Here is a 26,660-nt window from a genome sequence, read left to right as displayed (position 1 = left end):
AGGTTACAGAGAGCGCTCAGTTTTGTGTGTGTGTGTGTGTGTGTGTGTGTGTGTGTGTGGACTCTGTGCGGATGGAAGAGCTCTATTATTCTGGACGGGGAGGTTACAGAGAGCGCTCAGTTTTGTGTGTGTGTGTGTGTGTGTGTGTGTGTGTGTGTGTGTGTGTGTGTGTGTGTGTGGACTCTGTGCGGATGGAAGAGCTCCATTATTCTGGACGGGGAGGTTACAGAGAGCGCTCAGTTTTGTGTGTGTGTGTGTGTGTGTGTGTGTGTGTGTGTGTGTGTGTGTGTGGACTCTGTGCGGATGGAAGAGCTCTATTATTCTGGACGGGGAGGTTACAGAGAGCGCTCAGTTTTGTGTGTGTGTGTGTGTGTGTGTGTGTGTGTGTGTGTGTGTGTGTGTGTGTGTGTGTGTGTGTGTGTGTGTGTGTGTGTGTGTGTGTGTGTGTGTGTGTGTGTGAAGCAGTAGGAATTACAGACAAGTTTTGTCTTCTTGAATGCTTTTCAGCACTTAAACTTAAGTTTCTGGTATGTGTATGTGAGCGAAGCGGTAGCAATTACTGAAAAGTTCGGTTTTCTTCAGTGTTTTTCTGTTCTTTAAATGGAAAAAAAATCTTCCCCGAGAAAGTATTTTTCCTTATGCTCACTGCACTTTTTTTTTTTTGAAGGAACATGTCCTTGTAAACCAAATGAACTAAAGAAACGCAGCACACAGACCCCCAGATCCCCCGTCTGCCCCAGGACCTCACAGACTCTGGGGGCTCTGGGCTGTGACACTACCTCCCACACTGTCGGGCCCGGGCCCTGTCGTCACAGTGACCAGCGCTGGGATGCACGGGACTGAGCTCAGAGCTCACCTGTCCTGTGACAGGCTGAATGGTGTGACCGTATATCACCTTACCTGCAACTAAGCATCACCATCCACTGTGATGGCCTTGAGAACATCGTGAGTCCAGGGCAGGCAGTGCGAGAGGGGAGGGTCAAACACCCCCACCAGCCTCACAGAAGGGCCCGTGAGGAACGTGGGAGCCCCCTGCTGTGTACCGAAGCTAAGAAGACCCTGCGTGTGAAGGGCAGCACCCAGACATTCACTTCGTGGGCTGTGACTTCACAAGAAAGTTGAGTAAGCGTTCACCAAGCACCTGCTGAACCAACAGTGAAATAACTAAGGCAGAGCTGCCAAAACCCATGATGCTCAGTGAGAACTCTGCAGCTAAGGAACTTAAACCACTTAAAAACCAAACCACTTCAAAACAGGCTCATGAAGCTGCAGAGCAAGGCCATCAGTCTGAACCCACGGGTAGCTGTGACCCCATGGAAGCTGCATGGGACCAACCGGTCACTGCAGAAGATTTCCAGGACTTTATTCGGGACTTCACCGCCTTTTCCACTTTCACTATGACAAATCTCACCTCTATGAAGCACGTCTTACGCTTGATTTCCGTACCTTTGTTCTCACGCCTCGAGTCTGGCTCTTAACGCAATCCTGCCCCGTCTTCTGAGCCCATCAGAGCACCAGCCCCCCCCCACCAGGTCACCACCCAGGGTAGCCCTCCCGGGGCCCAGGCGGCAGTGTCCATGGGGGCCGAGTCCACCTCACCGCTCCAATGAGACCCGCAGACACCTCCCCAAGCACCTGTCCACGCTGCTCACAACACACAATTCATGACTCTTTCTATTCCACCTACAGGTCATCTGCTCCGTGAAGAAACAATTCAAGCGCACTGAGAAGGTGAAGAAAGGGATATGTGAATTTGAACAGCTTTTGACAAAACACAAAATCTGAGGCCAGGTGACCCCTTCTCGACCTGCCCCGCTGTCTTGCCACCCTCGCCCTTGCTCCACAGGCACCGCCGCTGTCGGTGTCTCCAGGGCTACGTGTCAGCCTCGGGCGGTTGCTGCCGACCGCCCGTGGACATGTCTGCTCTGGAAAGGACAAGTGAGTCAGTGGGGCTCTGCCAGGGCACCCGGGAGGAGCACGCAGACCCTTCCCCTTCACGTGACAGTTCCCAGTGCAAAGCTCACTTCCGCGTGTTCTGGAAACTGATGCTGTAACCACCCCCAAATGCCTTTTTCTGAAAAATCACAAAACAATCGGTGTCCTCGAAACGGCAGTCAGAAAACCCTAGCACACTGGTTCCCTCAACGCATTCTGGAATCTCCAACATGACAACCTGGAGGGGAGAGGGAACAGATACCTGGTCAAAGAGATAGACTGTGACGTCATCGAAAAACGTGACCGCCTTCTTCTCCTTCTTCCAGCCGTCGGGCGGCAGGTCCACAGGCTTCAGTAGGCTCCGCAGGTGGCGGCCGTCCTCGCGGCTGAGGACCACAGGCACCGGGTGCTCAGCCTCGTCCTCTGACTCGGAGCTCAGGCTGTGCAGGTTGAAGGCCCGCAGGTCCTCGTCCGAGTCTTCACTGTTCTCGTCCTCCTCGTCTGCATCCATCCCATCCTCGGCGAGGTCCAGCATGCCCGACATGCCGAGCTTCCCCAGGTACTTTCCCTCCACGTCCGGCTCCTTCAGCTTGGGGCCCTCGGAGTGGCTGCACAAAGCCTTCTCCGCCGTTGGGGCCGCAGGGCTGCCGGAGCGGAGCGGGGCGTGGGTCAACGCCAGGAGTTCATCAGTGTTGGTGCCGGTGGAAGCCAGCGTGCAGGGGCGCTCCTCGGGCACCTCGAGGTCGTCCCCACTGCTCAGCTCCGAGTTCTGCAGACTCGAGGGGCTACCGGCCTCGTCGTCGGGGGGATGTGTGTGTGTGGGAGCGTCAGGGGGAGCTGGTTCTGCACTTTCTCTCGGTTCCAGGTGACGAGAGTTCTGCGGAGCAGGAGGACAGCTGGGGTCAGGAGGGCTGCTGCTGGCGTCCAGGCAGCTGTCCAGGGGGCCAGGATTCTGCGGCAGGACACTGGGCTCAGGCAGGGGCTGGTCCGCTCCCAGGGCCAACACCGAGGTGCCTGGGGCCCCCTCCGACCTCCTGTCGGGCTCAGAGTCGTTGTCTGAGAAGTACGCGGAGTCTCGGTGTGAGCCCTGGGACGCAGGCGCGGCGGTCTGCGAGGTCACCTCCGCGCCTCTGTGGCTGTCAGCGGCGTCTGAGATGACGATGACAGGGTTGGGAGGCAGCCTGTCGGGAGCGCCCTCAACTGCCGAGGCCGTGTCAGGGGTCGCGGCGCCCTCAGGGGCCGGGTGCAGTGTCCACTCGGGGGACTCCAGGTTCTCTGTCTCGTAGCCGCTGTCCGCTGGCTTGTCGGGGGTCAGGAGTTTCTGTGGCGTGTGAGGACCTAAGGAGCCCAGTAAAGCCTCGTGGACGTCCACTGAATCCAGGGAATCCGGGGTCTCCGTGGACGGCTCGGAGGTGGGGATGGGCACCGACAAGCTGTCCTCCAGGAGGCTGTCCTGACTGGCCGAGTCTGAGGAGAGGGCGGACACCAAGCCGCCCTCCTCTGCAGCAGCATCTTTATGACCCAGCTGACCCAGCGCCTCTGCGGCCTCCTGGGCTCTCTCCCGCAGGCCTTGAGGGCCGTGGTCATCCAAAGGCAGCTGGTTTTTTAAGTTCTGCCTCGATTCTGGAAGGCCGTTCCCTATACTCACCTTGCTGGCGGAAGTGTCCTGGACCAGGCCGTGGTCGCTCTGGGTCAGGCTCAAGGCCCCCTCCCCCTGCTGAGTCAGGGCCGGGGACGCGTCACCTGTGGGGGTGGGGGTGTCTGGCAGGGCGGGCGTGGAGTCTGGGTTTACCTCTCGGCAGGCGCCGTTTTCATGGACACCGACCTCTGGACGCGTGGGCCTGGCTCCGCCCTGCTTCAGGGCCGCACCTGGGGGGACGTCGTGAGGCGGCCCCTGGGTTTTGAGCGAGGTAGGAGGTACCTGCGGCTGTGGGGAGCGCGGCGAAGCCGCAGCCCCAGCGCCACCCTTGGGTGCCGCGCCCAACCCCCTGCCCTGCACGCTGACGCTCTCCTGCAGTGAAGAGTCTGGTTTATTTTCAGCAAACTTAGGCTCAGCCTCTACAGACTTTCTACTGGGAGTTTCTAACATGAATTCAGGAAAGCCAGCATTTCTGAGTTCTGTCTGCAGATCATTTACATGCTCTTTGCTGGACAAGGAGTCTTTCAGTAAGTTCTTCTCTTGAAGAAATAAAAAGTTTTCTGACAACTCTTCACTGTCCAGCTGATCAAAACCATCTTGGTGTACGAGCTTTTCTGTGGAGTAAAGAGGCTCGCAGTCAAAGAGCTTACGGGGCTTTTCCTTCTCCAAGTGGCATGCAATTACTGACTCTTTGGGGTCATCCAAACTTGAACTCAGGGTGGGCGGCTTAAAGTCAGCTTGGACTCCATTTAGTTCCATTAAGTCAAATATTTTTTGGTGACTGGGCAAAGCCTCTGACTTGTCAAGGTCATTAAATAAATTGTTGAAAGGGCTCTCGGGGCCCTTGGTGTGCGCCTCCTCGGGTCTGCTGGCGTCTTTGGGGTCTGCACTGTTCTGGAAGAAATCCTCCTCTGTACTGGACTCCTCAAGCTCGAGACTCCTGAGCGTCAGACACTGGGATGCGCCGTCCCCAAGCCTCTCAGGATTATCCATCTCCGTCGTGAGCAGAGCAGGCGGGTAATCTAGCTCCAAGTTGCTACGGCTTTTTTCTTCTAACTGGATGTAGTAGTCACTTCCGACAGAAAGGTTGTGGGCATCAAAAACAGGCACCACCCCAGGGGCCCGCAGGGGGACCTCCTGGCCACTGTCATCCTGCTTGCCAGGCCCGGGGTCTGAGAGCGAGCTCTCGAACACTTCCGTGGGGAAGAAGATGCTGGTGTAGGACAAGGCTTCATCCGGGGGGCCCCGGCTGCGCTCGTCGAAATGGTCATGCTTGGCTGCCTCCCAGACGTACTCGAAGCTCAGGCCTTGGCTGGTCTCGGTCACGGTGAGGACCTCCTCCATCTCTCGGCCAAGCCGGTCCCTGGTGAAGTGGTCGAGGATGGGGAAGGCGGCGTTACTTGCAGCGTCTCTGCTGTTTGCGGTGGGCTTGAGCGCGTTCCACTGCTGCTCGAAGTCCACCTCCGGGCCCCTCTGGCTCTGCAGCCGCAGGTAGGTGAGCAGCCTGTGCGCATCCTCCGCCGCCGGCCGCCTGTCTGGGGACAGCCAGCAGAGCTGCAAGACTTCATACCTGGGTGAGACGGACAGGAGGTTAGTGGGCAGAGGACAGATTGTTTCAAAACAAGAAAAGACCTCACGAGGACCCCTAGGCCAGCGCAACGCCCCAGAAGTCCCAACACTTGAATCACTGTGCTGGCCACCGGCAGGAGTCTGGTTCACGGTGAGCCCTGGGGGAAAGTGGAAATGGAGAGAGAGAAAATCTGGCTGCTGATTCTCTGCGTTCTCAGGACACCGTGCAGTGTCACTGCGATTCTTCTGGCCTTGTCGTTTGTTCTTCCGGCATTTTCCAGGCGCTCAGCCACTGAATTTACAAGCGGCCCTAAAATGCTTTCCTCTGTACACAACCGCCATCGGGCTCTGGCTTAGTCAAGGATGCACGTGTCTAACATATGAGATTTACTCACTCTATTTTGCGGGGATTCACAGAGACACACGCAGTGGTGACTACTCTCTAACGATTCCCCCGACAGAAAGGAACACCACGACCTTCTGCAGCGCATGTTTTCCTCAGGCCACCAAAGGAGCTGAGGGTGGAGGCTAAGAGTGGAAACAGAAGCCCAGAGCAGATGCAGCCAGGGGCTGGTCTTCAAAGGGTTGGCTGGATATGGGCAATGCCATAAACTGTGGCCGTGAGTGGAAGGGAAGACAGGACGACAACGTCACGGTATTAAATTTATGGCATAAACATCCAGTTATTCTGGGTGAGTTAGCTCTGGAGAGTCGGGTGAGGGGCTGAGCAATGCCCACACAGAAGGGCACCGAGGTGCAGCGGTGACACCCGCCGAGTACAGGGTGACGCAGACAGGGGCCTCCACACAGGTGAGCCCGACTCTAACTGGAAACAGAGTTAAGAACGGGTCTGGAGACTCGTTAAGAAGTAAATTTGTTTTGCAAATGTCAACACACATTATGCAAACTGCCTCAGGTGCCAATTCAAACACGATCATGTCTATGCTACCTGCCTCGTCTCACACGCTGGGTATCACACAAACAGCCTCGTTCAAAAACAATTCCACAATAGCAAATGCCCTTAAACTGATTCTTAGAATTAAGTCAGATTTAACATGTTTCTTATCGCATATAAGACATAAATTCCTGCTGGTTCTACATTTTTTTTTTTTAAACAGTATTACATTTTAAAAACTGGATATTAATTCTAAAATCAGTCATGAATAGTATATAAATGATTGCTTTTGATAACATTTATTGTTGAAAATCAGGGAATATATAACTAAGACCCATGAAGACAGAATTTCTCCACCTTCTAAGACAACGTGACGAAGTTACCCACCATCTGTCGGAGTACGGCTGCTCCAGCTGGGGCTTTGGGAGTTTTGTGTCTCTCTCTCGAATGACCTGGTTGAGAACATCTAAGTTGGAGAGGTTGGAATAAGGCTGAGCAGCATTCTCGAAGAGCTCCCAAAGCGTCACACCCAGGGACCTGCGGGGGGAAAAGCACATCTTTCTCTCTTCAGATACTGAATTTTTAACACCCACATTTTTACATGTACAGTCACTAGTCATTTCAAGCACAAGGCTCTATAGAAGAGGTTATTCAAGATAGCTCTTTAACATGATTTAAAAAGCAAGCACTTCTATTAAGATGTGGACCTCCTCGACTGACTAACAGAATGTGACTTTAGAAGTTCTGGCCAAGGTGAAAAAAAAAAAGAGATGGAGCCAGAGGAAGTAATCACAGGGAGGCGTGCAAATGACTGTCAACTTAAAGACTCAAGGAATCATAAAGATTATCACAATGGCTTTGAAGGGTTCAGCAACATGGCTAGATACAGGGTGAACACATGGAATTCTGAGGGTTTTGGTGGGGGAAGAAAACCCCATTCACAACAGTAGCAAGCGTGGAACTTCCAACATGAACAGGTCTTCCCTGTTGACCTGTGTGTTTCCTACTGTAGTTATTCTTAGTATTCGGGGCTTCCTGCTATTAGGAAGGGCGACTCTTCACTGCTCGGCCGGAAGAGGCCACCTGCCCGGGTCACTCCCCGCCTGCGGGTGCCATCACCACAGGGCAAGGGACCACCTTCTCTGTACCTGCCCCGCCCGCCCGAGTGCCCGGTGCTGTTCCCTCAGGAATGGGCTTTGCCGGTGGGTCGGGGAGGGACACCTCCTCTGCGTGGTCTCCATGTTCCTTCCCACCACTTCCCCCTCTGTCGTGTGTTACAATCTATTTTGTGCAGTGGCTCCTAGACCTGGCTCATCATCTGTGTCACCCAGACACTGGTACTAAGCACCCACCCCTGAGGACTTAGTTGGCAGATGCAGGTAAGGCTGCATGCTTAAAAAGCTCCCACGTGATTGTGACTCCTGTCAGGTTTAGCTATTGGTGATTCACATGACGATGACCAATACCTACCAGAATAATAAGCTGTATTTGAATACATCAATCTATTATTTGACACTGCAGAGTACAATAGAACTTATGAGTTAAATTCTCTTTATGCTCATCTCACAAATCAGTGAGTAAATCAACATATTCAGTATCTAGGGGGAGAGGGCATTTCTATCAAGGAAATAAAAGAACCCGAAGCTCTAGTCCAGTTCAAGAAGGGAGATGTGCCCTTGGCACAGAACTGCTAGGAGCAGAGGGCTGTCTTGGATAAAAGAGAAATTTAAGACACTGTCAACGACTTTAGGGAATTACCAATTTATTCGATTAAGGAAAATAAAAAGTTTGCATGAAATGCTAAAGACCACAAAGGCAGCCTCTGATTGGGGCACAATGAGTGTTATCGGCACCACGTCTGGTTTGACCCAAGGAGAGTACCTCTGCCTGCCTCAGTTTCTCCAGATCCTTGACGCCCTTTCTCTCCCCTCATAAGGCCTATTCCTGGACCAGCCCTCTCCTCCCCTGCTCTTCAGAGAACACGAGGCCTGGGCTTTCTCAGCTCCCCACTCCTAACACCTTTCTCCAGCATCCCTCGTGCGTCTCCTCACGCAGGCCAGCAAGGAAGATGAGACGTGTCCCCTCCTCAAGGCCCACCCTGCGGCTCCCTATTCCCTCATCTTTCTGCCCAGTCTCCTCAGGAAAAGCGGTATCAGTCACTGCCCATCATACCCTGTCTCCCTAAGGACCTGCTTTCTTCTGGGAGGAAAAACATCCTGTAGCTCTTCCCCCCTCTTCCACCAAACTCATGGAGCCAAGACCCTCAGGTTCATCCCCAGCACAGGGCAGTGTGGTCCCTGCCTCGGGCAGAAGCTGACACCACTGCCAGCCCTGCCACCAGACACTTCTCACCCCGTCAGAGACAAGGGGCAGGCTCTGTCTCTGGGAACGCAGGCTAAGTCTTCAGGTCAATCACCCCGCGGAGAACAGTAAAAATATGGATGATCCGTGAAAAGCAACTTCTTATAAAACATATCAAACAACAGATAAGCTAGCAGGGAACTCACTGGACAGCACTGGAGCTTAGAGGACAGAGGAGAGCACCACACCATTTCTGACCGCGGCGTCTGCTGGGGCCCGGAGCCTGGGTGTCTGTGTCTTTGGTGAACCAGGCTTGATGGCGGACAGGCCAAGCCCTGGCCCTGCCAACAGGGGGCCTCACAGAGACCTTATCATCACAGTGGGAATAAACCTGCCCCCTCGGGAGCCTGGAGGGCAAGCTGCCTTGGCACTGAAGCCCCGTGAGTGAGTGCACAGTGTGACTGTGAGCATGTGTGTTGAGTACACGTGTGTGTGTGCTGGCAGGGGCTGGGCGGGGGGTGGGTTCATTCCCGAAGAAGCTGTGACCACAGAGCTGGCCTTACTGGGGTTCGCAGCCCAAGTTTACACCATCCGAGCACCCAAAAGGCCTCCGGCTGAATACAGAAAGCCCCGGGCTGCTGTCATCCCTGACGAGCCAGGACACACAAAGACCTGACGAAAGCATGGGTGGACCCTCTCTGAAGGAATGTTCTCAGGTCCAGGCTTCCAAGATCCTCACCAAGGAAACAACGCACCATCAAGAACCAGTAAGATCAAATCCACACAGACTTCAGATACGGGAATTATCTAACGTAGATCATAACCAAACTTTAAAAACTCTGGAACAGTTTTTTAAAAAATCAAATAGACCTCCTAAAACAGAAAAGCCAACTAACTGAACTATAAAATCCAGTAGAGAGATTTAATAGAGGAATAGACACGGCTGAAGAAGGAATTTTAAAAAGACCAAGAATTAGCGGCTAGAGCACAGGTTTGAAAAATTACCTAGAGTGTGGCACAGGGAGCTGAAGAGATGGAATATAAAGGAGAGAATAAGAGACAAAAGACAAAGCGAGAGGTTGTGACGCGTGTCTAACCAGACTTCCAAGAGAAGAAAAAATGGGGCTGAGGCAGTTATTGGGAGGGTAAGGGCTGAGAACACCAACCTAAGATATGAAAAGCCAAGCAGAAAGACAGAAAAGTCCACATCCATACATATCACAGTGATACTACAAAAAACCAAAAGACAAAGAGAAGAGTTTAAAAGCAGCCAGAGAGAAGAAGTCACGTTACCTTCAAAGAGCTTAGGGAGACTTACAGCTGACTTCTCAAGAGCAACAATGGAAGCCAGAAGACAGTGGAGTGAGATCTTCAATACACGGAGAGAAAATAACTGTCATCAAGTAAAAAAATACACTTCAAGAATGAGGACAAAACAGAGGTGTGCTCATACCTACAGAAAAAGACCTGAGAATCTGTTACCAGTGAGACTGCACTACAGGGAATTCTGAAGGACATACTTCAGACAGAAGGAGAGTGAGCCCCTATAGAAGGTCTGAGATTTGGGGGGAAATTAAAAAAAAAAAAAGCAAAGTGATCTGATTACGTGGATAAACCTAAACAAACACTGAGGTTAAGAAAAATAACAACATCTTGTGGGGTTAAGAGAAAAAAATAAGATACCTGACAATGATGAACACAACTGCATGTGTGTATGTGTCTGGTGTAAAGTTAAAGCATGTTAAAATACCCTGTGGTCCCTGTATTGCTCAGCAAGAGGCCAAGGTAAGAAGTACTATTAGACTAAGTTAAGCATACATGTTATTTCCAGGGTCACCAATACAATGATAGCAATAGAGTACACAGCTCCCAAACGATGAGGAAAAGAAAAAACAATCCCTAAGAAGGTAAGAAGCAAAAAAAAAAGGAAAGAAAAAGCAGGACGACAGCACCAAAAAAAAAAAGGAGACATAAATTAAGAAAGCTGTAACAGAAACTGTTAGTCAAAGACTTCCTACACACATTTTTTTTCAACTTCCATTAAACTGAGCTATATCTCAGTACTATCTAATGGTCCAAACCTCTTTCAGTTTTTTCATTTACTCAATTAATATTTATTAAACATCAACCATAAACAAGGCCCTATAGTAGGCAAAGAAAACAGCCTTGGTTCCTGCTTTTATGGAGATTATTACTGTTGAATGGGTAAAAGTTATTGCATCACTGCAAAAACTGGGATCACTGCTATGATGTTAATAAACTGTCTTTCACAACATCAGTCACTGGTATTCCTACATCTTATTCAATTATTATACTTTCCCTTAAGAAAGTACTTGAGAAGAAAGAAGTTAGGACTTTGTTAATAACAAAAGCCTCACCGAATGATAAATCGATACATACCAGATATTACTATATTTAGTCTGATCTGCAGTTAGCAGTCTGTCTTGAAAGCTGGTCACTAATTCTGGAGCAGTCCATCGGAGAGGGAAAAATTTTTTATCGTCCGTCTCAACATAATCCTCCTGTTTTGTAAGAAAGCACACAGAATTTTGAATTCTCTACCACTTCTAGTGAGCTCAGTAACTAAATCCCAGGCCATTCTCAGGAAACACATACTCGACCCAAAAACACAAGTCAGAGAAAAAAATGGACACAGAGACAGAGCTTCCGGGCAGAGGATGGGTTGAGGGCTTCTCTGAATCAGCCTCCCAGGCCTCAAGAGCTGGCCTCCGAACCATGAACACCTGCTCAGTCACCCTTCCTAGAAAAGGCAGGGACGCTATGTCTGATGTACAGAATGCAGACTCCGAACAAAATATCTTGTAAACTATGCTGGGTTGTATCCCTGAGCAGAAGAACAGGGTGGTTAATGAGTAAGAGCGCAGGCTTTCGAATTGGACAGACTGGTTGAGTCAACATTTGATCATCTACCAGCTCTGTGACTCTGAGCAAGCAACAAACATGCTGAGCCTCCTTCCCGACCCAAAAGATCAGGAAGATGCACAGCCTTCCCTTTATGGTGAGGGTTACATGAGATCATGTGGGCAAGTACCTCATAGTGCCTGGGTGCTATACAGCAAGTGCTCAAGATACTTGAGATACTATGTAGACTAAGAACAGACTTACATTTGCATGATTTTTTTTTTTTTTTTGCCCCATAGTAAGCCACCTTACTCAGCTGGGCTAAGCAAACACAAATAAAAATTTCACAGGTACTTCACTTATTTTCTTTGGGGGATATATTTATGACAGAGTTGAAAAACTCAAATCCCAAGCTTACTGATTTGAGCTGAAATTTTACTAAACATGTAACAGAGAAATATTTATATATGATGTGTATTTTATTATATGGTAGCAATAATTATTTACCCTCCCTTTCCAAACAGGCAAGGCATTTTGTGATATGACCACTTCATGAGCATTAAGTTAGATCAGGGAGAGAACCCTTAAACCTCTGGCTTACCTTGTACCTGCTGAATCCTATTCCATAATCACCCACTTTCACATTTAAGTCCGAGGTAAGAAAGCAGTTTCGCAGGGCTAAGTCACTGAAAACAGAAAGAGTGAAGTGAAAGTGAACATGAGAACAGGGAGAATCAACACCCAGGATGACATGACATGGAACTGCCATGGACAAAGGCTTTCTTGGAAAATCAGAGTGGTAAGTGTATTGAGTTCCCTGATGAATAATTCATGTTTCAAAATCCTTTTTCACAGAAAAAGGCAACGCCATATTCCTAATTACTTAAAGAATGGAGATGATCAGTTTTTGTGTTTTCTTTTGTAATTCACTCTGACTGCTAACAGGTTAAATTCTAAACATATTTGTACCTTGTTCTGCATTGATACCAGACTTATGGTTCATTTCCTGGTATTTTTAGAGTTACCAAGGAAGAATTCTAAACTGGCTAATTTGTCTGAATTTATTTTAAATAGCTTACATTACCTGAGTAATAGTCTAGTAGTAGTCTCTTAACTGCAAGTAAAGAATAAAGTTACAACTTCAAGTATGCTAAAATAATCTACAGTATTAAAAATGTTTGTTTTAACTCCCTTTTCAAAGATATGCAAGCATTGTAAGTGATTTAGCCCCTCCCACTCATTCTCTTCTCTTCCAAACTCTACCTCTCCAAGAGGGAGGCAAAGAGCATATTTTCAAGACTGACTTAAAACGATTTACTCAGTTTATTTAAGAACAAATTAATTTTAAAAAATACCTAACTTGAAAAGTAAAAACTATTTTTTCTAAAGAAACTTCCCATAGAGACAGCAGATTACATTTTTTGGATTTCAGCTTTAACCCTTGGAATCTTTTTAATTATCAACTGGCATATGAATGAGAAAGCCACTGAACTAAAATAGAATTGAATACCTAACTTACAGCTTTAAATCCTAAATAAAAGTTCTCAGAAACTGAATTTGAAGTCCAAGATAAGAAAGCAGTTAGATGTATCCAATTAGTTAGATGTATGCAAACCAGTCAGATGTATTCAATCTCTCTCTATACTATGTTTACAAGCAGTGTTTTCATGGCGCTCCACCAGGCCTGTGTAGTGTCTGGGGAAAACCTCGGGATACCTCTAATGTTACAGGCAAAATGCAAGCACACAGGGGGATGGGTGTTCCACAGCACCACAAAGCGACTCTCATGATAAAGCAAGTCCATGAATTCTTAGGTTTCCAAGTGCATAGAAAAGTGGTGTTTACACTGTAGTCTATTACGTGTCCAAAAACAAACAAACAAAAAAACCTGCTATGTATAAACCTTAATTAAAAATACTTTATCGCTTAAAAAATGTCAAAATAATTACAATAGTAACACTGAAGATCACTGATCACAGATCATCGTAACAACAACGACAAGGTGTGACATGCTGTGAGAGCCCCCGATGTGGCACAGACAGGAGGTCAGCAAGCGCTGCTGGAGAGGTGCACCCCCAGACCTGCCCGACGAGGGCTGCTGCCGACTTCTGATCTGGGGGGGGGGGGCGCGCCAACAAACCCGCGGCATCTGCGAAGTGGGGCAGAACGAGGTGTGCCTTAGAAACCTCCCATCCCAAGCAGACAGGTGGCCCCTGAGTTTTGGAAAGGAAGGAAGGAAGGGCGGGCGGCCACGTGCGGCCAGCAGAATGCGGGGCTCTAGGCCACCTGGCCCTCTGGACTGCCAGCGGCACACGCGTGGCACTGCGGGTCCTGCCCCAGAGGCTCCAGGCACCACTGGCCAGCACTGCTAAGGTCCCTGCGGACAGACCCTCCTCAACCTTCGCAACACCTCTGTCCTGGGAGCAGAATAAAGATCTGGGAGCCAGGGCCCCTGCCCGGGAGCGTGCGGGTCCTCTGTAGCAGGGCAGCAGCCCGAGGCGGGGGCAGGGAGGGCACCTGTGGGGTGGCCCCTGGCACCTTCCACTCCAGGACCACGGCCGCCTCCCTCCACACCCCTCTCCTCACACACGGTCCCTGCAGGTCTACAGACACCGGGAATGAGAAGCAGGTAAAAGATGAAAAGATACATGTACAAAGGGCCTGTAGCTCTCTACGCACGACACTGAGAAACTCCTACAATTCGACTGATGGTCTCAGAGAGAGAGAGAGGAGGAAATGCCTCTTGTTACCTGAACACCAGGGGTACTGAGGAGAAAAACGATGATGTGACCGAGGGAATTTCCTCTAAACTCGCCCTCTATTCCACCCCAACATCCTGGTCTCCGGAGGACAGTGCAAAAGCACTGGACCAAGTCAGAGACCGGCGACCTGGTCTTGGCTCCACCACTCATAACTGTGTGACTCTGGCAAGTCAATTATCCCCAGAGCCTCAGTTCTCCTGGACAAAAAAAAAGGGGGTGTGCGCTTACCTGTAAGGGTTAACTCATAAGGTTTTTATAAGAATACAGTTTTTAAACATCAAAACATCAAAGTGTTGTCCAGATTTAAAATGATATAATTCAACTCAAAAGTAGCAAAACATAAATACTCTCCGAGGCCCAATAATGCGCCAAGCTGAAGAACAGGAAAGCGTGAAGGTGCGACTCTTTAACAGCAGAGCTGACTCTTGACGTCAACAGCCGGTGTGGGTCAGGAAATACAAACATACCCAGTATATGCTTCCTTCAAGTTGAAAAACAGGTCTAGTGGCAAAGCTGCCAACTGGCCTGGCCCTCAGAGCTTGGGCTCCGTCCCCCTAGGCGGTAGCACGTGTGGTGGCCTCAGCCGTGACTGCAGGGACCCCGCCAGAAGAGCAGGCGGTGGCTACTCAGAAGTGTTCTACACAGTTTCCCGGCCTGATTCACAAGGAAACATCAAGGCTTGCTCTCAGCTCCCACTGGCGTGAGAGCTCGTTTCCACCTCCAGGAGATCGTTCTTGTGGAAACAGCTCAGGGGGGCTGTGGCCGTTTTCAAAACCACTCTGTCCTCTATTTAATTAACATATTACCCAGCAAGGCTCTCCCAGGAACCTGAATTCCTGATCAAAAGAGCAAGCGACAACCCAACTGAATACTCTTCCAGGGCGCGGCCCACATTATCTTATGTAATCCTGACAAAAGCACTTCAGGGCAAGATTACTCTGTTTCAGGGAAGAAACAGGCTCTGAGGATTAAGGAAGGAGAGGCCACTTAATAGCTTCAGCTCACTGCACCAACCTGCCGCCAGAAGCCACCACGGCGTAAAAACTAATCCCCACGTGGGCTGTGAAGAGACTCTGCGGAGGCAGCGGCAGAGGAGCAAGGCCAGAGGATTCAGACACAGCACAAAGAGGCAACTGGGCTCATTCAGCGTCTGGACAGCTTTCGCCCCTGCTCAAGTCAGCCTGCATCACGCTTCTCTTCCCCGACGTCACAGCACAGACAGCGTCTACAGCCCAGGCCTATGGCTGGTCCTTCCTAACCCTCTCACACACACCTTCCCCATAAACTGGGTTCTATGGACGCTGGGCTCCTGTAACACTGGACACCCACACTCTGAGGGCTGGAGGACTTAATAACCTCGGTGTGTCTCAGCAGAAAGTAACTTTTAACTTTAAAACTAGGAAAATCCTAAAGAGGTCTTGTGTTTTATTCTGGCTGCGCCACATGGTATGTGGGATGCTAGTTTCCCGACCAGGAATCGCGCCTGCACCCCTGCAGTGGAAGCGCTGAGTCCTAACCACTGGACTGCCAGGGACGTCCCTCTGGAGGTCCTTTCCTGCAGTGTTACCTGGGCACAGCTTAAGGCCACGATCACATGGGTCTCCAGCTACATGAGCCACGCCCACGCCGCCCGCTGGCTGTCCTGCGCACTTACTCATCACAACGGCCTGGTAGCGTCTTCCTGCTCCTCCAGGAAGACTGACAGGCCGGGCACAGGAAGGCCCGGGCACTCAGACAGCAGATCAGGAAGGTGTGGGGCATGACACACGGGCAGCTCCTGCTGTTTACGTGGCCTTCCCGGACGTCACGTGTCTGATACAGAAACGCAGGCTACCCAAGACCAAGGCTTAAGTCTCCTCTTAGACAATAAGTAAAAATAAAAATTAACCGGGGGTGCCTAACTAAATCAGCTTCCAGTTGGATGCGTGGGAAGTTCTATTTCCAACCAACATAGAAAGTTCGACTTTGAGTCAGCGAATAAATGTTCTAAAGTCCAACTTAAAACTATGCTATTGTGCACTCACTGTAACAACCCAGAATGACAAATAATCTGAAAAACATATATATGAGTCACTCTGCTGTACGCCTGGAACACAATACTGTAAATCAACTCTACTCCAGTTTTAAAAAATGCTATTATGGTGTGCTACCAACAAAAAAATAAAGTACACAATATTACATAAAATATGGCTACTTTTTAAAATAAAATGAAACAGCTGTCAATGGTTTCAGGAATTTTCTTTACCTTGAGTTTATGTACCTGAATTACATCCAAATCATGTGAGTTAATTTATCATCTTTATTTGTTTGAAACAAGATTCTAAAGTAAGTAAAACTTTAACCTAAAGACACTCACAGGAAGGTAACATTTATTCTGACATCTCTGCCAATTTTTAAAATATAATCATAGAAACCAACTTGGGCTTTAAACAATTTCCAGTTGTCTTTGATAACTTTATGTTGCTGATTCTGATGTGATCATCTCTGAAAATGCTCCGTTCTCCAAAATCTAAAAATTTCTACACCAAGTATTTAGGTAATAATCCCTTGTGTTTTATAAAAGAGTAACAATACAAATATGCCGGGTATTAATCTGTTATGAGGGAAAAAAACAAAATATAAGATTTCTCCATTATAAAACAAATAGATCTTTATATTTTGACGTTTTGTGTAAGGGTTTCTGCCTTGGGCCTGAAGAAATTCATAATTTTTTCTGGTCTCTTAAAAAGCACCTTATCAGAAGGATCTGCTCACTGTGCAAGTCAAATTAGATAGATATATAAGAAGAATGTTAATTTTCCTTCTTCCCACCCCGAAGTAATGTTGACAATTTGATGGGTATTTTTCCATATCTGTTCGCACACGTACACACAGACTCACACAAACCCCCACAGATATAAGCATTTTCTTTTTTTAATGGCGTCATATTTTAAATACATTTTATATGTGTGTATATATAAAATACACAACCTGTGTCTCCATGTCAGTACACACAGGTGTTCCTTTTCAGGTCTTTCGATTGTTAAGAGTAAAATGATTTAATTAAAGTCAACTAAAGAGACAGCCGGAGAAGGCAATGGCACCCCACTCCAGTACTCTTGCCTGGAAAATCCCATGGACGGAGGAGCCTGGTAGGCCACAGTCCATGGGGTAGCTAAGAGTTGGACACGACTGAGCGACTTCACTTTCACTTTTCCCTTTCATGCACTGGAGAAGGAAATGGCAACCCACTCCAGTATTCTTGCCTGGAGAATCCCAGGGACGGCAGAGCCTGGTGGGCTGCCGTCTATGGGGTCGCACAGAGTCGGACACGACTGAAGCGACTTAGCAGCAGCAGCAGCAAAGAGACAGCTCAGTGGTAAAGAACCTGCCTGACAATGCAGGAGACTCAGGAGACGTGGGTTTGATTCCTGGGTCAGGAAAATCCCCTGGACGAGGAAATGGCAACCCACTTCAGTACTGGGATGGAGGAGCCTGGGGCGGGGGTGGGTGCTCGGACACGACTGAGCATACATGCATGCATGCATGCACACGTGCATACACACACACGCACACACACACTGAGCATGCAAGAGTCGGACATGACTGAGCATGCATGCAGCACACACGCGTGCACACACACACACACCGCCCAATTTGTCCAGAGACCTGAGAAAACATTTCAAACACAAATCAGAGCTGAAAAGGCTGGAGGAAAACAAGCAGGAGTCTCCTTCTGAGTTTAAAGAATCATCATCTCAGGACTCAAAGCACTTTGCCGTCCTAATTAAAACAATTATGTGGATGATCTGAACAAGATACGACGCGTTCCAAGAGCTGTGGCTGTTCAAGTGGGACCAGAAAGGTCTGGAGAGACGCGTTACCCCGACTGCAGGGCTGCTCACACACAACCCAGCACCCCCAGTCCAGCTGGGGCAGCCTCTCAGAGTGCCGACCAGAGGCCGGCACTGGGACCTTCTATCAGAAGATGACACCAGACCCTCAGAGCCCTCCTCTTCCCGCCTCCAGAACAGGAGAGGGCCATACCGTGACAATGACACCCAGCGGGTAGAAGCGGAGCCTGAGGCTGATGCGAGGGGGATGCCAGGGCAGGGGTCCGGAAGGCAGACCAGAACTGCTCCCTCTCGACTCTGAGCATCACACCCTTTCGCATGCTTTGAGATTCTGGCAATAACTTCTAGGTCTTAGGCTGTACTCAGGCACTCTGTTCCCTGGTGCTGCTTTAGACGGAGCCCAGCTCAACCCTTATTTTGACCCTGGGCCAGGAGGGGATGGCTTGTTTATAAATTGAAAGTTCGCACCCACAGCCAGTCCTCCCTGGGCTTCTGGCAGAGCCGGTGCCCACGTCTGGGGTCAGGGGTGGGGGAGGCGCGCCAGCAGAGGGACCCACCTGTGCAGGAAGTGACGCTTGTGCATGGCCGCCAGCCCTGCCGCAATCTCGCACGCCAGCCTCTGCAGCAGCATGGTCTGTGCGTCTCCCCGCGCCGGCTCCGGCTCGCCACTGCGCAGGTAAGCCTTCAGGTCGCCCTGCAGGAACCAGCCCAGGTCAGTTTCCAGAGAGGACCGGGGGACAAATAGGCATCTCAGCTGACAGAGATGCTGACATGACTTCTTGGAAATTACTCAGATTTGAGCTTAATTAAGAATCTTACTGAACACATTTAAAATAACAAAAATAGCAATTCCAACCAAATACTTCAAAGCTCAAGAAAACGTCCTTCTTCTTTTAGGATCATTCTAAATTAAATATTAGTTTATCTTTGTTATAGAAACACATGGCTAACAACAGCTAAAAAATGATAATAATAAAAAGATAATTTTACAATGATGCACAATTTACATTTAGTGCAGAGGTACAGAAATTCCCAGGTCACTGAGAGACGAGATGGAGAGTAAAAAAGAGGGGCCATTCACACCGCCTTCAAGGATTCCAGGGGACATCACATCACAAAAGCAACAGAAAGGGAGGGAAGGAAAGAAAAACGGATGGAAAAGGAAGAAAAGCATTTTCGAGTGCTGGTAACTGCTTCAATTCTTTGCCGGCTCCCCCAAGGTCCCTGTGAAAAAGAACATTAGGGCCACTTCAGAACCATTCACGATGTGACTCTAATTAAGTCTGTTCAAAGGACAGGAAAATGAACACATTCACACTCAGACCCCGGCACACAGGTGTTTCAATGTCCCAGGTACTTGCGCAGGACTCCCCCCGGCCTCTGCCCCCCACAACACACACACATCTTTCTCAGTTTTTGTTTCCGAGGGTGGTATGTCCTAAGGGATTTACCATGTATCTCTTTGGGGAAATACACTTTTGAGGCAATCTTCCATGTTCTACTTACCACATGATTAAGTATTTATTGATGCGATGTAATTCCAAGGTAAAGTTTTACATAATAAGCTAATAAAATTCAGAAAAAAGCAAGTCAAAAGTTTTCAGTTTTCTTTACATGTGAGTCAAAAAAGATGCCTGAGGAAGAAAATTCCTTGACCAATTAAAAGAATCTAATACCTTTCTAACAACTGCTACTGAAGACAGCAAACTGATAAAACCTCCCAAATTAACTATTCGTCTACTAGCATTTGTCCATACTCAATACTAAGTGCATCCTAAGGTAACGTCTAAGTCCACACCTACATTTGTTTTCACTCCCGGTTTCAACGATCTTTTATGAATGATAATGTTGGTATCATGGGGTTCTCATGGCTGGGAAAGATTGAAGGCAGAAGGAGAAGAAGGTGACAGAGGATGAGATGGTTGGATGGCATCACCGATTCAATGGACATGAACTTGGGCAAACTCTGGGAGACGGTGAGGGACAGGGAGGCCTGGCTTGCTGCAGTCCACGGGGTTGCAAAGAGTCGGACACGATGTGGCGACTGAACAACAACAACAATGTTGGTATCAATAACTGTTACCATCTGAGCTTTCAAGCAGGAGCCAAGCACTGTGCTGGGAGTTTCTGCACCTGTTACCACAAATAACTCTCACAATTTGAACCACTTTCCGGACAGTGGAAGAGGCTTAGGGAGGGTGAGAACTTTGCCCAAGGTCACAGAGCTGTAACAAACAGCGGGCCTGCACTTCCACTCTTGTGTTTACTCGTCAAGAAAATTCTATTTGGTGAGTGAATCCAATTAGCACGCAGATCAAATCAGTTATTTTACAAGAATGAACGTCAAGTCAACTGAAGTCAACCACAAGGCTCTCTAGGATTTTTCTAAACTCAGCGAGCTGCTCCGCCACGGGAGGTGCCGCCCCGGACCAGGGTGGGTGCTCACCCCCACAGCCGTGCTCCTGCTTCTCTGCAAACACAGCCCTTCCCCTTCTGCACCCCAGCACAACTACAAGCTGCTCCAGACGAGAAACATGTTTTTTTCCCCTTTAAAAATACCTTATCCTCACTACCCCAACCCACCTTCAGCCAGGCTAGGCTCTGTCCAGTACAGAAGTGGTGGGAATGAACCCTGTGTTGGGTGACAATTAAATTAACCCAGAAAAACTCCAGCAGAAAGCGTGGAGCCTACAGGCTCATGGGATTTTCGTAAGGTAGCCCACACGGAAATGAAATATGAGAACAGAGAGCTGAAGTTGATTCACCTTACCAGTGAAATGACAACTTAAAAGGCATCTGTCTAACCCCCTTCCTTCAATGTCCATCTAAGGAAAAAACTACCCTCACACAAAAGTAGGACTATGCTGTTCTGCGTCTGGCCAATTCTCAAAGCAAACAGGAGCTGCTGGCAAACAGCAAACACTTCCCAACTGATTTTGGCCATGAAGGCAGGACCGGTGGAGTGGGTGGAGCTGTTTTTCAAGGTTACCTAAAGTATATTCCTTACCACTCACAGTTCTTAAGTTATCTTCTCTCCACAATAGGCCACTCCCCAAGTTCCACCAGGAGATAAAGCATAATAAACAGAAGGAGATTTTGCCTCAGACTGTGAGTGCTCTGAAGGTTTCCAGCTCAGCACAAACTCAGCCTCTCCCCGCCTGCAATGGGGTGGGGAATGGGGAGGGTGAGCACAGCCGGGCAAACACGTCTCTGACCTGTGGAGTCAGCATCAGCGGTTCCTGAGGAGCCAGATCAGCTTCTCACCGATGAGGCCTGTGACGGGCTGGGAGGGGCCCGGAGCCAATTCTATGTTCTCGAAAGAATCCCAGTGCTCTCCCGGCACCACCGTGCAAAAGAAAAATCAGCATAAGATCTTCAACTATAGCAAAGATTCTTATATTATATAATTACTAAAAATTCATCCATTCTATCTAAAACAGATAAAGCTGTAAAAATTTAGGTATCTGGCTTATGTTTTAATGATGCTTAGTGAGTAGACAGGGATTATTACTTTGGTCTACTACTTAAAAAGAGAAACACTGACAACAGCAATGTATTCTGAAATAAAACAAAGTTCCCTTTATCCAAGTTTTAAACATTTCTCACATCCTCCCTGATGCTCTTCCCCAAAAGATTCAAAACCTTATGACGCTAGATGGCAGCAAAACACTGGTACTGAGACCTCAGACACCAGAGCAGCCGCTTGGCTGCCTTCTGTATTGAGTCATGCGGACCTTCCGATGGTTCCTTGGGAGGACCCTCTTAAATCCCAACACCGGCTACCGTGAGTGCTCTGTCCAGCTTTCCGCAGGACATGGAGAACAATGAATTCACTTCAACACAGTGTAAAAACCCAACAAGCAAATAGATTAGGTTACAACTGCTCATACGTTTAACAGAAGGATTGGGGAGAAAACTTCATGTTTTTAAACAAAAATTTGAGTGAAAGGCTGAAGGAATGGCATCGACAGCCACGTGCTCAGCATCCGCTGATGAAATGAAACCTCTGCACCAGGCGGGAGGCCCTGGGAACCACCAGCCCAAGGGTCCTTACTCCTCACGCTGACTGTGCCTCCTGTCCTCACCGACACTCAAGCCCCCGCCTGTCCATGCCCACACCTGCACAGCACCTCCTCTCATCACGAATTACCCTCTCCAAGCCCATCCGTCTCTGCTCAAAGAAGCAGCGAGCGCCCCTCTGCCTCCATACCTGGCTCCTGCACCCACGCTACCTCCCTCTTCATGGACACAGGGCTTTGGGCCTGCCAGCTGGCCTGCCTCCCACCCCCGGAACCCCTCACCGCCCAAGAGGCTTGGCTCTAGCTGCTCCCATCAGCTATCCCCGGCCACCTCTGCCGGACGCAAGGTCAGCGTCTCACCAGCAGAACCCAGTGACGGCCCACTCCTTCCTTCCCCACTGGGCTCCTCCTTCCGACCTCCCCGGCCGCTCCTTTCCGGGCCCCTGTGCAGAACCTCCCCTCCTCCCTGGTCAGCAGGGGCTGGCACGCCCAGGGCTCTGTCCATGGTCCTTGTCCCTCCTCACTGCAACACTCGTTCCCAGGTGTGCGTATCACCCCACAGCAACTGAACATCATCTCTCACACACTTCTCTGACTCAGACCCTCCACCCCCCGAGCCCCAAGCTCATCTGTCAGCTGCTCACTCAACACCCTTCCCGGGATGCCTGAGAGGCACCTCCAACCCAACGCACACAGTGCAAAACTCCGAGATCTGCTCCATCTCAGGGACTGGCATCTCCGTTTCCCCAGGGCATCCAGCCAAAACCAGAGTCCTCATTCTGGAGTCTGCTCTGTCCCGAGACGCCCACCACCGCCCATCACCAAGTCCTGGACCTACAGTCAGAGAGAGCCTGGGCCGCAGGGCCCAGGGCAGCAGTCACATGCTGGGGAGGAGGGGGCCACTGGCTGGGCGCTGGGAACCCGGTGTCCCCTGCCAGCCGCCCACATCGCCCCACCGCCGAGCCCGATCACGCCGTGTCGTTGTTCGGCATGTGTCCCCTCTGCGGGCTCAGAGTTGGGGACACTGTCCACGTGCCCCCTCTGTGGGCTTGGAGTTGGGGACACTGTCCATGTATCACCTGTGTGGGCTCAGAGGTGGGGACACTGTCCACGTATCACCTCTGCGGGCTCGGAGTTAGGGACACTGTCCACATGTCCCCTGTGCGGGCTTGGAGTTGGGGACACTGTCCATGTGCCCCCTCTGCTCCACCGTAAGCCCATGCCCTCTCTCTTCTTGCACTCCTGAGGCACAGGGCACATCACTCATCTCTGTGTGTCTGGAAGGGTCCCCGTGCACAGGCTTACTTCACAAGTTCATTCATGAACAAGACATGGCATTTCTGTACAAAAGGCCAATTCAGGGAGGCTTCCCGCTGATAGAAAACAAATGTACAGGCATTAACCCCACCTGATACAAAAGTATGTAGAATAAAATTAAGCCATCAGTTAAAACCCCCACTTTGCCACGGCAATCACGTGACTCAGACGAGGGGGAGAAGAGGAGACAGCGCGGTCCTGGGCGTGGCCGGCAGAGCCCTGGGTCCCCCCTCGCAGCCGGTCTTCTCATCCATGATATGAAGCTGCAGCCACCCTCTCCAGGAGACTCGTGCCCAGCAGGAGGCCCGGTGCCGTCGGGGCCCGTCTCCTCCCTCCATGTCCGTGCGGGCAGCGGCCACGCTGCCATCAGCCCGGGAGCCTCTCCTAAGTTGCTGAAGCCAGCTGGCCACGGAGGCACATGGACGTCTACACAGACGCCAAGAATGCTCCCTGGCAAAGGAAAGACTCTCATCTCTGCATCTCCGCTTCGGGGTCTGGGGACGGAGGCAGAAGTGCAGACTCACTGGAAGCAAGCCGGAACGGAGCGGAACCTGCTTCCTTCTGTCACCTCGGTCTGCAGTCTGACCTCCCAGTGGTTGGTCTCTGCTCAACTCCCTTCCAACCGATCTCTCCCAGCAGACACCAACCTGCCTCCCCGATCGTGGTACTCTCTCCCACCAGTCCCCAGGCCCCCCAAGCCCACACGTGCACATCATCAAGCTCTCCTGCCTGGCTCACATCTCCCTGAGACCCTTTCTTGCTGAGCAAAGTCCATCCACCCACCTGTCCACATTCAAACCAAATGCCACCTTCTTTGTGAAGCCTACCCCAATGAGCCTAGTTAGAACTGCTACACAGAACTACCCAAACCTTAAAATTACAATCAGCTTAAGAAAATAAGAAAAATGAATAACTGTAACTACCATTTCCTGAGCACTTAGTATGTGCCCAGCGATTCACATTCACCAGCTTATGGTCAGGCAGTCCATGGGAGAGGCAGGATCATCCCCATTTTACAGATGCCTACACTGAGGCTTCATGAGGTTAGGGCCTCTCCAGGGAGACACACAGCAAGTGGCAGAACAAGCGTGTGAAGGCAGGCCTGCCCGGCCCTGGGGGCAGAAAAGGCAGGATGGGGGTGACTCGCCGTGCTCCCCAGAGCGTGGGGCACAGCCCTCAGTTCCCAACAGGTGCTCACACACTCTCGTCGCCCACCCAGAGACACACACGGAGCACAGCACAGCCCCCGCGGCCATGTTCCACACGGCGCCCTGCGCTGAGCCCTCCACCCACGAGCACTGCACCCTCGGCAGGACACATTGGTGGCTGTGGGCCAGCTACCAAACCCAGCAGACTTTTTCATTTGCTTTCATAAAAATTCTAAGATAAAGTGTTTTTCAAAAAGAGACCGGTAATTCCATCTCGCGAGGAATGACTTAAGTAAGTACGAAAACATTCTCTCCTTTCTCTTCAAGAGATGGTATCTCGGAGCATGCTCACCGCCTGGTGACGACGCGAGAGGCCAACATGCACTCGCCAGCTCCTGACCTGCTGAGAACCTGTGAAGACAGTGGCCCCTGTCATGGGGGCTGTGGCTACTCATGACTGAGCCTGGGCCGGCAGCCTCTGTCCCCTGGACCCTGGCCAGAGGGTGCCTCTGCTCAGGCCGGCCTCTTTCTGGGAGGGTCCTGGGGCACCCAGGCTGGGAGTGGGGTTCAGGGGAAGCTAGGCTTCGGGGTGCTCTGGGGACATCCCTGCAGTCCAGGCAGGCAGGCGTCTCCAGGGCTCACGGGGCCGACGTGAACTGACCGTTTCTGTAGCCCAGTCTCAGCACACTGAGCCCAGAGACCTTGACCGCAGTGCCCCCATCAAGGCCCAGCCCTGCTGCTGGGGAGCTGGTCTCCCTGACATGTACCAGGGTCCAAAGGTGATGAGCAGGAAACTGCCCACAGAGACAGATGTGACCTCACCAGGGGCTCACCTTAACACGAGACTGGCCATTCTGAGTGCCGACCGACAGACTTTCCATGGGCACACCAGCCTCTGCAGGGTGTAGGTAACACTGTACAGCCCCTTACACAGCAGTAAGTAATCACCAGTGTCCTTTGTGTGTGTGATAAAAACCATGTAACATAAGGCTACCCCCTCAAGCACTTCTAAGTGTCCACTTCCGCGGCATTAAGTCCATCCACGCTGTCGTGCAGCCCTCACCCCCATCCACTCTCAGGACTCTCTTCATCTTCCCAAACTCAGACTCTGCTCGCTGCTGAACAGTAGCCCCCCCAGCCCCTGGCACTCACCCTACCACCCTCACCCCAGAGGGACCACTCTGGGGATCTCATGCAAGTGGCCCCTACAGTATTTGTGTTTTTGTGACCTAGCTTATTTCACTGAGCATAATGTTCTCAAGGTTCATCCATACGGCAGCAGGTGTCAGAATTTCCTTCCTTTCTAAGACTGGGTAATATTCCAGTCCATGGACAGACCCAATTTTCCTTATCTGTTCATCCACTGATGGATCCCTGGGCTGCTTCTGCCTCGTGGCTACTGTGAATAATGCTGCTGTGAACACGGGCATGAGAATGAGACTCTGTGCTCAACTGTTTGAATATGTACCTAACGTGAAACTAAACTCATCACCTGAACCCACTAAGAAGAAAACATCAAGCTTTTACTGTTCCAGGAAAAACAACAACACTGCCCAGTAAAACTTTCAGGAATGCACAGACAGGGTGAAGAATAAGAAAACGCCAAAGCACATGAGCTGGTTTTATAAACCACCTTGATTAGCCTGCTAATGTGCCATTTCAGGAAGACGGTGACTCCCACTTATTTCCCTTATGCTCGCTCAGAAAGAGTGCTCCCATTGCTGTTTATAATCAGTATCAGGAGCCAATTAGGGACTCAAAAAAGACCATTAATGTTTCACAAAAGCAGAACTTTGACAAGCAGACCTGTCTCATCACATGAAAATGCATCTTTGGTCTTCTTTCTCCACAGGCTGGGTCACCTGTCACACTGGTCACCCCGAGCTAAGCTAAGAGGAGTTATTTTCATATTCTATTTAATAATAACCAAGGATCATGCATATTGTACCTCTGATAATACTGAGATAACCAAAATCAGCTGTGCAATAAAACTATCAGAAACATGACTGGGAACCCCTTCCTCTTTGTTCTCGCACCTCTATGAAATAACCCAGCTAACTGGCAAATGTCACATGTCTGCTCTCTCTAAGCAGGAGACCCAGAGGACAATGACAAGTATTCTCTCTGGGTCCCGTGAGAGCAGGGAGCTAGCTGCCTTTCTGCAGCAAGTGTTCAATTGGGAAGCAGCGTCCATGACGCGAGAAACCGTGGGGAGGGCACAGAGAAGTGCGATTAACTCTGGTTTCCTTACATGGAGAGAGAGCTCTAGGAGGTGTCTCCGGAGGAGAGTGAAGTCCATTAATTTTAAACTTTGTTACCCTAAAGGTGAATGTTGCAACTTCTAGTGTAACCACACACCAAATTAGAAACAGTATCTACA

At 50.0% G+C, this 26,660-nt stretch overlaps 1 protein-coding gene across 3 annotated transcripts in view; it reads right to left on the bottom strand.

Moving 5' to 3' along the window:
* LMTK2 (lemur tyrosine kinase 2) overlaps window positions 1-26,660 on the bottom strand; it is a 75,014-nt gene that overhangs the window by 9,509 nt on the left and 38,845 nt on the right. For all 3 annotated transcript variants that reach the window (XM_081552914.1, XM_081552915.1, XM_081552916.1), the window contains exons 7-11: window positions 18,354-18,490; window positions 11,803-11,887; window positions 10,740-10,861; window positions 6,426-6,575; window positions 2,198-5,144 (exon numbers count right to left, since the gene is read on the bottom strand). In XM_081552914.1, coding sequence (XP_081409040.1) covers window positions 2,198-5,144; window positions 6,426-6,575; window positions 10,740-10,861; window positions 11,803-11,887; window positions 18,354-18,490 — 3,441 coding nt within the window. The remainder of the gene's footprint in view (window positions 1-2,197; window positions 5,145-6,425; window positions 6,576-10,739; window positions 10,862-11,802; window positions 11,888-18,353; window positions 18,491-26,660) is intronic.

The sequence above is a fragment of the Giraffa tippelskirchi genome, chromosome 13 (assembly GCF_054371585.1).
Source record: "Giraffa tippelskirchi isolate mGirTip1 chromosome 13, T2T-mGirTip1v1.2.pri, whole genome shotgun sequence".
Lineage (NCBI taxonomy): Eukaryota > Metazoa > Chordata > Mammalia > Artiodactyla > Giraffidae > Giraffa > Giraffa tippelskirchi.
This window is presented reverse-complemented; position numbering and strand designations above follow the sequence as displayed.